Source organism: Muscardinus avellanarius (genome assembly GCF_963383645.1).
Source record: "Muscardinus avellanarius genome assembly, chromosome: 10".
Classification (NCBI taxonomy): Eukaryota; Metazoa; Chordata; class Mammalia; order Rodentia; family Gliridae; genus Muscardinus; species Muscardinus avellanarius.
The window spans coordinates 95995968-96008260 of record NC_137796.1 but is presented as its reverse complement, the minus strand read 5'-3'; the positions used below and the strand labels follow the sequence as shown (position 1 = coordinate 96008260).

General features: G+C 39.3%; 1 protein-coding gene across 1 annotated transcript in view; it reads left to right on the top strand.

The window, feature by feature from the left end:
* The window catches only part of MOSMO (modulator of smoothened), a gene marked incomplete at both ends in the record, with an annotated part of 63710 nt that extends 52397 nt beyond the window's left edge, over positions 1 to 11313 (top strand). The window contains 2 exons of the mRNA XM_080702683.1: positions 4881 to 5093; positions 11129 to 11313. Coding sequence (XP_080558809.1) covers positions 4881 to 5093; positions 11129 to 11313 — 398 coding nt within the window. The remainder of the gene's footprint in view (positions 1 to 4880; positions 5094 to 11128) is intronic.
* Positions 11314 to 12293: the final 980 nt, after the last annotated feature.

Sequence of the window (12293 nt, the reverse complement as noted above, 5' to 3'; positions counted from 1 at the left end):
TTTTCCTATTGTGTATTAGTCTTTTATTTGGCTGGATCGTTACCTAGGAAACTGCTTCTAGGTAAAGATAGATTGGCTGTTTGGGGAGTGGAGGGAGTTACAGGGATCTTCAAGAGGCAAAGGACCTGTTGGAGAAAACAAAAATGAGTGAATGACTGAGCTTGTGTTTAGTAAATAATGCCTCAGAAAATCACACTGCATAAGACAATTCTATAGAGAAGCTGTTCAATGCAGTGCAATTTCAAACTTAGCTTGTTTTAGTGCCAGATGCTTTTGAATTTCTCCTCGGTATCCATTGCTACAGGCCATTTTGGGAGTTCCCAATGAAATAGAAGGTGTAGTCACCTCCTGAAAAGCTCATGTTCTGTCTGGGAAGAAAAGCTACCTTTGGAGCTGGGGGTGTGGCTTGGTGGTAGAATACAGGCTTAGCATGTGAAAGGCTCTGGGTTTGATCCACAGAACCCCCCAATAAAGCAGCAGCAGCAGCTACCTTTTAAAATCAAGTAATAAAGACTAGTATATTAAGAGAATTTGGAGGAAATAAAATTGACTTGACCATCTCCTGCCCAGAGATTCAAATCCATCACTTGACTATCAAAGTGATGGATTTGAATGTCTAGGCAAGAGATAATTGAATGAAGTAGAAGATGAAATTTAAAGACCTGGTGAAAGTTGGGTACTAACAGTACCTGAATTTATAAGATTTAATAGTAGCAATACCCTAGAGATTCTCCCCAGTTAGTTTAGGAGAAATGTGCGATTGTGGTGTACATTTTATCGAGTATTACTATTTTAACGATAATGTTGACAGATCACCACTTGCACTAGCACTTTGATAGTATTTATAAGGAAAGTCTGTTTTCACTGAAAGTGTGATGGCATGTTTATAACTTCGGGACATGACCACTACAATGGTGATAGGTATATGAGAGGCACTCAAAATTGTTTTAGTGCTGGGGATCAAAAAGATGCTAAGCACATGCGCTACCACTGCGCTCTGTCCCCAGCCCACGATAAAATATTTGTGTTTTGATTTTCTTATTGTATAAGATGTATTTTAATGCATTTTCTTCTGATTGTTAACTAGAATTAGCTTTCCTTTCTTCTAGAACAGAGCTGCTGAATACTTAGTCTTGATTTAGTGCGATAATGAATTTTGTAAATACAGGAGCATCATTCTTTGTGTGTGTGTGGTGCTAGATATTGAACCCAGGGTCATTTTACCTCCGAGCTACTCCCCCAGCTCTATTTTTTAATTTGAAACAGAGTCTCACTAAGTTGCAGAGGTCCTCACTAATTAGCTGAGGCTGACCACAAACCTGGATCCTCCTGTCTTAGCTTCCCAAGTACTGGGATTACAAGTTTGCACCACCATGCCCAGCTAGCATCATTCTTTTAAAGCTAAATATGTTGGGTTATTTCCAGTTGTTTTTTTAGAAGGTATAGTTATGATTTTCATTTTCTTACTTGTTCCATGTTTATTCACTGGGTATGGTACACTATTAAGGGAACAAGGGAAAAAGAAACTCTACTCAGAAAAACTCTACTCATAAGCAGGCACAGAAGGTTAAATTAAATTTCACCTCTTATGCTCCTCACCATGTTCAGAACCAGAGAGTAAGAGGCAACATAAGGATATTCAGAAGTATTTTGAAGGAGAGATATTTTAGTTATGATTTACTGAATCTATTTTTAATACTTCCCAGCAAAAAATAATTCCCAACTGTAAATCTAAGTTCAGTAGATATGTAGAATTACAAATGGAACTTTATATGTTAAATTGTGAGCGAACAAAGTTATTTCTATAATAGGAGCCCACAATATTACATTTTATCAGAGGGTCTTTCCTTGCCTCTATCTGTTCTTACAGCAATAACAGATTTTATAAATGGAAGTGTAGATGAGCATGGTGGCGCACACTTGTAATCCCAGTACTCGGGAGGCAGAGACAGGAGAGTCTCAGGTTTGCAGCCAGCCTCAGCTACTTAGTGAGGCACTCTGCAACTTAGTGAGACCCTTATTTTCAGAATAAAGAATAACAAATAGGGCTGGGGATGTAGCTCACAAGTAGAATGCCTCTGGGTTCAACCCCTAGTACTGCCCCCAAAAAAAAAATTTTTTTAAAAATGGAAGTGTGACTTCAGGAAGGTAACTTGTTAGAAGTATTTTGCTGAACGATCAGGAATCGTTTTTTTGTTAGTTCTTGGGCACTGCTGTAAATGTTTTCCAGAATTGCAATAAAATGTTTTATCACCCTAAGACACACCCATTTCCCCTATCTTTTCTTTTTAGTGTTTCAATTTAAGAACAGTCATATAGCCCCCTGGTGTATACCCACCCCTGCTTTATCCCCTCTTTTAGTTTCAAGCACTCACCATGAAACTTTGTTAGCAATCATGTCAAAATATCTTCACTTGACAGACCTCTCTTTGGCCAATGAAATCTCTCAGCCTCAAGCAGCTAGGGCGAGTGGACAGCATTGGTGAAGGTCTGTTTACCTTGTCCCCCGCCTGACAACCCCATACTGACAACGCTACTTGGCACCTGTGCAGGTATCACTGGATAGGCCTAATTATTAGATACTTAGGAGGAAAATACAGCTTGTTTGTATATCTTCCATTTAGAATTGTAGTCAGTTAAGAGAAAGGAGACTCGATTTTGAGAGTCACACAGATTTCTTGCTACATTCATTTCAACACCTTGCTTTATTTCTAAAAATGTCGAAGTGGCAAAACACGAGTTGCACAGAGCACCTTCCTCCAACAGCCCCACCCACCCGCAGCTCCAGGGGCAGATCCGCCCGCCCCAGCCCGCTGCGCCTGCCAGGCAGCTTCTAGGAACTCTACTGCCTGTCCTCACAGAAGGAAAGAGCTATGATTTGTGTTTATGTTGAGAAAATAATGTGACTCAAAAAAGGCCCTCCAAAAAAATGAAGCAACAATTGTGTTTTCAGTGGCTGCAGAAACACCTGCTCTGGTATTTTTGGTGGCTCTTTTGCCATTACAGTTACTCTGGAAAGGAGAAACAGCAGGTTTGGTGTTTTTTTTTTTTTTCAGAAGTAATATTTTAATCATTGTTTGTGTGAAGAAGAGGAAGTAATAATTCTTTCACCGTCCTAACCTGGGTTTCTGTAAATCAATATTGCCCCAGATTTGATAGACAGGGCCCTTGGGTTTAACATGGAAACATGCTTGCAAAAATCGTACTTGATATTTTATGAAAATCACTGTCATGTTTGTTTGGGGATTGAACCCAGAGGCATTCTACCTACGAGTTACACCCCAGCCCTATTTTTTTATTCTGTATTTTGAAATAGAATCTCAGTTGTGGAGGGCCTGACTAAGTAACTGAGGCTGGCCACAAACCTGTGATCCTCGTCTCAGCCTCCCAAGCACTGGGATTACAAGCGTGCGCCACCATGCCTGGCCTCTTTCATGTTATTTAAGTGAGGAGGGGTACACTTAAAATATTGCCTTTATAATCTGCTTTGTGCTTTTCTGTTGAAGCATGCCTAATGATTTGACAATATGAGCACTTGTACATTGTATAAAAATTGGCGAGATAGCCGGGCGTGGTGGTGCACGCTTGTAATCCCAGCGCTTGGGAGGCAGAGATAGGAGGATCGCGCAGGTTCGAAGCCAGCCCGTTTCTAAATAAAAATAGGTCTGGGAGTGTAGCTCGGAGGTAGAAGGGTTCCCAGGGACCCCAGTACCACCAAAAAAAAAAAAAAAAGGCGAGCTAGGATTTTTAATTTTGATAAGTAAATCAGTTCTAGTATCTAATCCATTATTTTTATTTATGTATTATTGTGACTAGACATATTTCAAGTTTGTCTTCAATTTCCTAAAAAGTATTTTCTTCAGCCAAAATAAAATAATATGTAGTGAATCTTGAATCCGCAAATAGGAAAAGTTTCAGTTCTTTCTGCTAGTGTTAGATTCCTCCATAGGAAAGGAGTATGTGTGTGTTTGTGTGTGTATGTATATGTTACTGGGGATTGAACCTAGGAGCATTCTACCTCTGATCTACACCCCCAGCCCTATTTTATTTAAAATAGACTCTCACGGCCAGGCGTGGTGGCGCACACTTGTAATCCCCGCGTTTAGGAGGCGGAGACAGGAGGATCGCGCAGGTTAGAAGCCAGCTGCGCTGGCTTATGAGACCCTGTTTCCAAATAAGAATTATAAAAAAAAAATAGGTCTGGGAGCGTAACCCGAGGCGGAAGGGTTTCCAGGAACCCCAATACCACCAAAAAATTAAATTAATTAATTAAAAAATAAAATAGACTCTCACTAAGTTGTTCAGGGCCTCACTCCATTGCTAAGGCTGGCCATGAACCTGTGAGCCTCCTGTCTCAGCCACCAAGTACAGGGATTACATTGGGGCAGGAACCTCATGTATCTCGATCACTATTGTTTTTCTGAAGCCTGAAGCAGTGCCTGACACAGTACTCAGAAAAGCAACTATTTATGAATGACCGCATTGACTGCCTTTCATAGCTTCTGTAAGGTCTGGTTTTGTTTTGTTTTTTATTTTGGTGGTACTGGAGATTGAACCCAGAGACATCCTACCTCTGAGCTACACGCCTAGCCCTTTTTATTTTGAAACAGGGTCTTGCAAGGTTGATGAGAGCCTCGCTAAGTTGCTGAGGCTGGTCTTGAACCTGCATTCTTCCTTTCTCTGCCTCCCAAGTACTTGGATTATAGGTGTGCACTACCATGCCCAGCTTTATGTATGTAGGATAAGCCAGATAGCAGAAGCTGAAGGATTGGATGACAACACAGCAACAGATAAGGTTTAAGGACTGAAGGGGTGGTAATAGACATAGTGCTGGGTGTGCCCGATCCACTAAAGTACTCCCACCTTTCATATCTTCCCAGGAGCGCTCACTGTGGGCCTTGTGCGACAGTGTCAAACAATCCACGGACGAGACCGGACATGCATCCCTCCCCGGCTCCCCCCAGAGTGGGTCACCACGCTGTTTTTTATCATCATGGGAATCATTTCATTGACTGTCACATGTGGTTTGCTGGTGGCTTCCCACTGGCGAAGAGAAGCTACAAAATATGCTCGATGGATAGCATTCACTGGAAGTAAGTAACCCATGCTTACTAAGTTGTCTAGAAGGCGCGTACACTAGTATTTTGTGAAGATAAGCAAGAACCAGTAATAAGGACTCCATAGTCATCAAAGAGCACCAACTGCATGTGGTCCTGAGACAGACTCTCCACAGTCCCATCAGTCCTTCCGAACTCCTACCACAAGACCACGACCTCTGCAACTTAATTGCTTTGTATAAAATGCTGTTTTAATGAATCTTTTATGCTCACACTGGGCCATGGTATTCCAGGTTGGTGACTCAAAGCTACCACTGGCCTGAATCTTTTATTGTTGAAGGTATTGGTATCTTATATCCAAATAAAGGTAAATCTAGAAAAAATATAGAATCTCTGAAATAGATGAAGGTGGTTATTTGCTATGCAGTAGCATTGATTTTGAGTTTCTGTTGTGTGTTATTATATGACCACTGAAAGATCAACACATTTGGTTATTTAATAATTGTTTATCAACATTTCTTACTCTTTTAAGCTCTGGGGTAAATTTATGTATTATATAGTCTCCTACTTTGCAAATTTGGTTTCATTTCATAATACATCAGAAGCTTATCCCAAGTTAAAACCATAAACACTCAAAGAATAGGTGCTTCCATAATTCTGCTTCCGTCCTTCTTTCTCTCTAACGCAGCTTCGCACCCCAGGGTACATTTGGCAATGCCTAAAAACACTTTTGATATTTACAGCTAGGGCGATGCTCCTGGCATTGTGATACACAGCACTCAGGAGTGCTGCTTAACATCCTGCAGACCCACAGGGCAGCCCAACCACAGCGGAAAATTATTTGGCCCTCAATGGCAATAGTGCCTCTGGTGAGAATCCTAAAGAAATGGGAGGTCAATACCTATTCCAAATACTATGAGACTTCACTTCTAAATCAGTTGTCTTTAAGTCTTCTCAGGTTTGCATAAGTTTCTAAAAATGGCTGTTATAACACAACTTAGTGCCATTTAATATATTCATTTAGAACTAGTATGATTAGGGTAAGGGATAACCTCAAGGATTTCTATCTGTTAAAACTCAGTTTACCCTTAATCCTTTTTAATCTGTGTTCCTGGTTCTATTGTTTTATTTTTGTCTCTACATTGCCCTTAATTTTAAAATTTGATCAACTTTCTTTGACATAGAAAAGCTTCCCTGCTCTTGTTGAGCAGTGTGGAACAAATTGTGATTGTCTTTCCCCTGCCAAAGGGACCTCTTGACAGTCATTTTCTAGAAAGTATGGACTAGACGCAGTTGAAGAGATAAGGCTGCTAAAGTAAAACGCATCGATGAGGAATTTAAGGGGAAGATAACTCCCTATATTTTCTCATAGATACACCACCTTTTATGTAGACAGAATTGACTCTTTCCATAGTAAGATAGTAAGATAATACCAAAGAAAGAAAGTTTTTTCAGTTCCTTGAAATTTAGAAGTATATATGCTTTGAATACCAAAAATCTTCTTCATTTATTTATTTATTTATTTATTTATTTATTTATTTATTTTTCAGTGCTGGGGATTGAACCCACGGTCATTCTACCTCCAAGCTACACCCCTAGCCCAATTTTTTATTCTTGCAACAGGGTCTCACTGAGTTGCAGAGGGCATCACTAAGTAGCTGTAGCTGTCCATGAACCACGATCCTCCTGTCTAAGCCTCCCAAATGCTGGGATTACAAGCATGCGCCACCATGCCAGGCTTCCAAAAATCTATAATTTGACAAAGTTGTATGAAGTAAAGAAAACGTTAAGATGTTCATGAGCTATTGATTCTCATGACTCAGTAAAGGAAAAGAACTAAGATCACTTTTGTTTTTTATTCCCCTTTAATATAGCGTTAAGTATGTATAGTTGTTTTTTTTTTTTTTTGTTAAATGGTATTTTTATATAATTCAAAGTCTATGAAAGAGTAACTAATGGAGAAGTCTCATTTGTGGCCCTGTCACCCAACTATTTAGTAATCTCTTTCCAGGGGGCCAATCATTTACCAAAGTTCCTACTAGAAGTATTCTCTACCTAGAAACGTACACGTATGCATGTTCTATGCATGTGTTTAGATAAAAATCTCACCGTGCTCTGTGCGTGTGTGTGTGTGTGTGTATGTGTATGTGTGGTACTGGGGTTCCTGGAAACCCTGCTACCTCCGGGCTACACTCCCAGACCTATTTTTTATATTTTATTTGGAAACAGGGTCTCTTAAGCCAGGGTGGCTGGCTTCAAACCTGCATGATCCTCCTGTCTCCGCCTCCCAAGTGTGGGGATTACAAGCGTGCGCCACCACGCCTAGCTGTACTTTTGTCTTTTAACGTAATATATCTTGGAGTTAATTTTCCCTAAGTATAGAGAGTTATTCTTGTTAGCTTTCTTAAATGCCGCCAAGTTGGCTGAGCAACAGTCTGAGAGGCAGTGGGCTCCCCCTAGTGTTTCCTCTCTGCCCTTGAGGATGTACTTTTATCTCGTGTGTGTGTGTGTGTGTGTGTGTGTGTGTGTGTGTGTGTGTGTGTGTGTTACTAGGGATGGAACCCAGGGGCATTCTACCTCCAAGCTACACCCCCAGCCCTATTTTTTTATTCTTTATTTCCTTTTTTGAAACAGGGTCTCACTGAGTTGCAAAGTGCGGAGGCTGTCCTTGAACCATGATACTCCTGTCTCAGCCTCCCGAATGCTGGTATTATAAGTGTATGCCATCATGCCCAGCTTTGTTGTATATATTTTTATTCCAGTTAAATTGCTGTTTTTGAGAGTGACATTTTCTTTCTTTCTTTCTTTTTTTTTTTTTTTTTTTTTTTTTTTTTTTTTTTTTGGTGGTACTGGGGTTCCTGAAAGCCCTTCTACCTCTGGACTACACTCCCAGACCTATTTTATATTTTTATTTGGAAACAGGGTCTCTTAAGCCAGCGAGGCTGGCTTCGAACCTGCACGATCCTCCTGTCTCTGCCTCCCAAGCGCGGGGATTACAAGTTTGCACCACCACACCTGGCTGAGAGTGACATTTTCTGACAGCTGTGCACAGTGGGGAAGCTCGTGTCGGAGGAAAGCCCCACGTGATGCTCCTTGCCCGTGGAAACAGGAGAAACGCAGTCAAGTCCCCTTCCTCCACCCTGACCTGGCCTTCCTTGACCAGAGTCCTGACCTGCCCCCTCATCAACCACTGTACCTCCCTTCTCACTCTCACTCAAAACACCTGTGCTATGCAAGATAGGAAGTTACGTCTTCACAAGCTTAGTAAAGATCATCAATGTGGATTATATTTTAATATCTAAAATGATTTCATAGTTCTTAAAAATATTCACCTCCATTAAACCTGGTCTCCAGAAAGTATAGAAAACTTAATTCCTAGGATTTAAAACCAACTTTAGATTGATTAGGACTTTATTGCTTCCATAAAATTTTATTAAACATTTCTTAACCAATTTGTAAAATGTTTAACTCTTTAAAAATATTAAATTTGCTGGGTTCACTGGCACACACTTGTAATGCCAGTACTTGGAGGAGGATCATAGTTTCAAAGTCAGCCTCAGCAACCTAGTGAGGCCCTCAGCAACTTAGCAAGACCCTGTTCCAAAAACTAAAAAGGGCTGGGGTATAGTTTGGATACTGTATACCCCTGGGAAGGAAGGGAGAGGGGGGAGAAGAAGGAAGGTAGGTTGGTTGAGTCTAACTATAGTTATCTTTTATCCTTTAATATAAAGGATAGATTTTTATTTTATAGTTAAAATTTCAGAAAAATAGGCATAAAGTTGCAACATCAGTTAACAGAATAGAAAATTTTAATGTGTACATATCTTAAGCATTTTGCTTTTAAATTATTTAAGTGTTTTGTGGAGTAGATTAGTCAACATTAAGAAAAATTGTTTTTGAAACAGTCTCATTTCATTGTTTTTTATTAGGCTGCATATACATACCTAGATTGTGGTTGCAGTTTACTCGCCAAACTTGTGGTTTTTTTTTTTTTTTTTAATGTGGCAGTGTGTATTGAACCCAGGGGTATTCTACTTCTGAGTTACATCCCTAGACCTATTTTTATTTTTATACTTATTTTGAAACAGGGTCTCACTAGATTAATGAGAGTCCCACCATTTGCTGAGGCTGTCCTCGAACCTGCAGTCCTCCTGTCTAGCCTCCCAAGCACTGGGATTAAAAGCGTGCTCCACCACTCCTGGCTTACCAAACTGCTTTAAGCCATAGAATTACAGATTGGTGACGGCGAACATGACCACATTTAAGAAGTTATGTCACTGACTATACAACAGGAAGGCCAAGGACTCTTAGAGATGTAACGCCTGAGTGTTTCGTTTGTTCTCTAGTAGGTACCAGAGAGAAACAAGCTCACTCATGTGATTTTTGGGGGCATAGACATTTTCCCAAATGAAATACTCTCTATGTATAACATAAAATAATCTATCTAAAATGGTACAAAGCAGCATGTTGATGTTTCCTAAGTAGTGTATTACTTAAGCAAATGATATTTTCTAATATATTGTTGAAAATGTTCTATCCAGGAAAGGCTCCTAATTGGCTTTTTAAAGACTCTCATATTAAATTCTGTTGACTAACACACACACACACACACACACACACACACACACACACACACACACAATCTCTCTCTCTCTCTCTGAGACAAGTGTCAGTGGAGATCTTTATCCAGAGCTCTGTCAGTATTCTGGGGATAAATTTAACTTGGAATAGGTTTCTCGTTTAGTTAATAATGGAAAGCATCAATCTTCATATACAGTGACTTGTAATCTGTTTTTACATTACACTGAAGAACTATTTCTGCCTACAAAGAAATTTAAAAGACTGTGAACATTTGACCAGTATCCCTTTAAAAAGCAGCAGGCCCTGAGTGTGGTGGTACATGCTTATAATCCCAGCATTTGGGAGTCTGAGACAGGAGGAACACCTTGGCCAGCCTCAGCTACTTAGTGAGGCCCTTTGCAACTCAGTGAGACCTTGTTTCAAAATAAAGAACATTTAAAAAAAATCCTGGGAATGTAGTTTGGAGGTAGAATGTCCCTGGGTCCATCCCCAGTACATTAAAAAAAAAAAAAAAAAAAAAAAAGTTAAAAAAGAAAACCTACCCTATCTGTAGTAATTTAAGTTCACTGAGAAGAGCATTTCTTTGGTACACAGGGGAACCCACTGTTTGCTAAAACATTAAACTGTGGATTTACTTCTACCTATACCCTAGAAATCATCTGATCATCTTTCTAGAAACGTTTTAGTAAATAATATATTTCATCATGTGTATATACAAAAATTAGAAAAGGTTTCTCTGCCTCCCTCACTTTATCACTTCTGTGTATCCAGAAACTTAGCAGATTTTATTTTTTGGAACATTGTCCATGTTGAGAGATAACCACTCTGACAATTTGCTAATCATCCCAGAGACTTGAGATCCTTTATACTAACTGATTGTAAATCAGAGTAAGATAAACGATTCTTATTTTTTGTACCTTTTCTCCCATTTCTTCTAATACCAAAAGGAGCAGAGAACTAGCAGAATAAGAACTCTGATGGTAATAGTGTGTAATGTTTATTCAGGGCTTCCTGTCAACCTGGCACTGTGTGAGGTACTTGAAATTATTTTTGTTTATTCTTCTAGTATTGCCCCCATTTTCAGAAGGGAATCAGAGGCCTCCAGTTGCACAGCTAGTGCATAGTGGGGCCAGAACTTAGCCCCTGGCTCTAACTGGTGCCCTTAATTATTGGTCTAAATAGCTAAGAATAGCATATGTAAGTACTTAGCAGGGTTAGAGAAGACCTTTCTTAATACTGGTAATTCAAAATCATCCTAAAATGTATATAAAGGGTTAACCAACATTTACTGTATTTAATTATTAAGCCTCAGGTGATTATGTGACCTGTAATATATGCAAATCTTTTTGACAAGGGGCCCATGTTTTAACAGGTTTGGCCTTGTTGTCGATCCACAGCCCCTCCCATGAACTTCCTTTGTGCCAATTTTTCATTGTTCTTTTTAATCACCAAACCATGTTACTAATGTTGTGTTTTGGTTTGTTTTACAGTGATCCTTTTCTGTATGGCTGCCCTAATATTCCCAATAGGATTTTACATCAATGAAGTCGGAGGTCAACCTTATAAGTTACCCAACAACACAGTCGTTGGGTCATCATATGTACTTTTTGTCTTATCCATTTTCTTTACAATAGTAGGACTTCTCTTTGCTGGCAAAGTTTGTTTACCGGGCTGATGAATGTCTAAACTGCTTGACTCTCTTATGATTTTTTATTTTGTTTTATTTTTTTATTTTTAGAGGGTGGGAGACAAAGACAAGGCATCTGAGCAATCCTCTCGTGGGAAGATGCTCAGATGAAACCGATGCTGAAAAGGAAAAAAATCCTTTGATTTGTTCTCACTATGCACTTTGGATTTAAAAAGAAAAAAGTAAAATAAAAAAAGAGCCTTTTCCATTACCAAATACAGACACTATTGACTAAGTCTCCTGAGCATATTCAGGCAGTCAGCCTGCACTGTGATAGCAAGTAGTGAAGGAGAATGCTTTATACTGAAAAGCATGTGGCCCTTTTGACTCTGTTCCGTTTTTAATGTCTGATGATTCATTTGAGGGAAAAAAAAGTCTAAATATTTATGAATCATGGTGGACCAGAGGGATACAAGAGAAGTTCCTGTGGGGCTGGCCTCACCTCCTAAGAAATTAGTATTTCCAACTTCCTTGTAATTCTACGAGCCTAGAATGGATAACTGTTGCATTACTGCACCAAGAAGCCAATAGAACAAAACCTGTTTGCTAAAACGTATGTAAAAATTCTGAAATTCCCTAATCTCTGTGTATTAAAAAAAAAAAACACTAAGAGACATGTTGTTTGGGGTGGGTGGGGAAAATCTTCCTTATATTTATATAAATATATATATATATAATATATATATTTTGCTGATGCAGTATACAGTGTGTATATATGTGTGTGTATGTATGTATGTGTGTGTGTAAATTTATATATGCACACATGCAAACAGTTCCTGGAAGAGAACTCTGAATGCTTTGCTAGCAAAACACTGTGGTGTGCAAACCTAGAACTCAATAGAATAAAAAAGCCATTTATCTGAAGGCTGCATAGTGGAGAGAGTCTTCAGTTTACCTCATTCTTTGTAGCAGCCCTTGATTTTAACAGGTTTTTGTAATAGGTACAAATAGTCCCATACCTTTCTAGG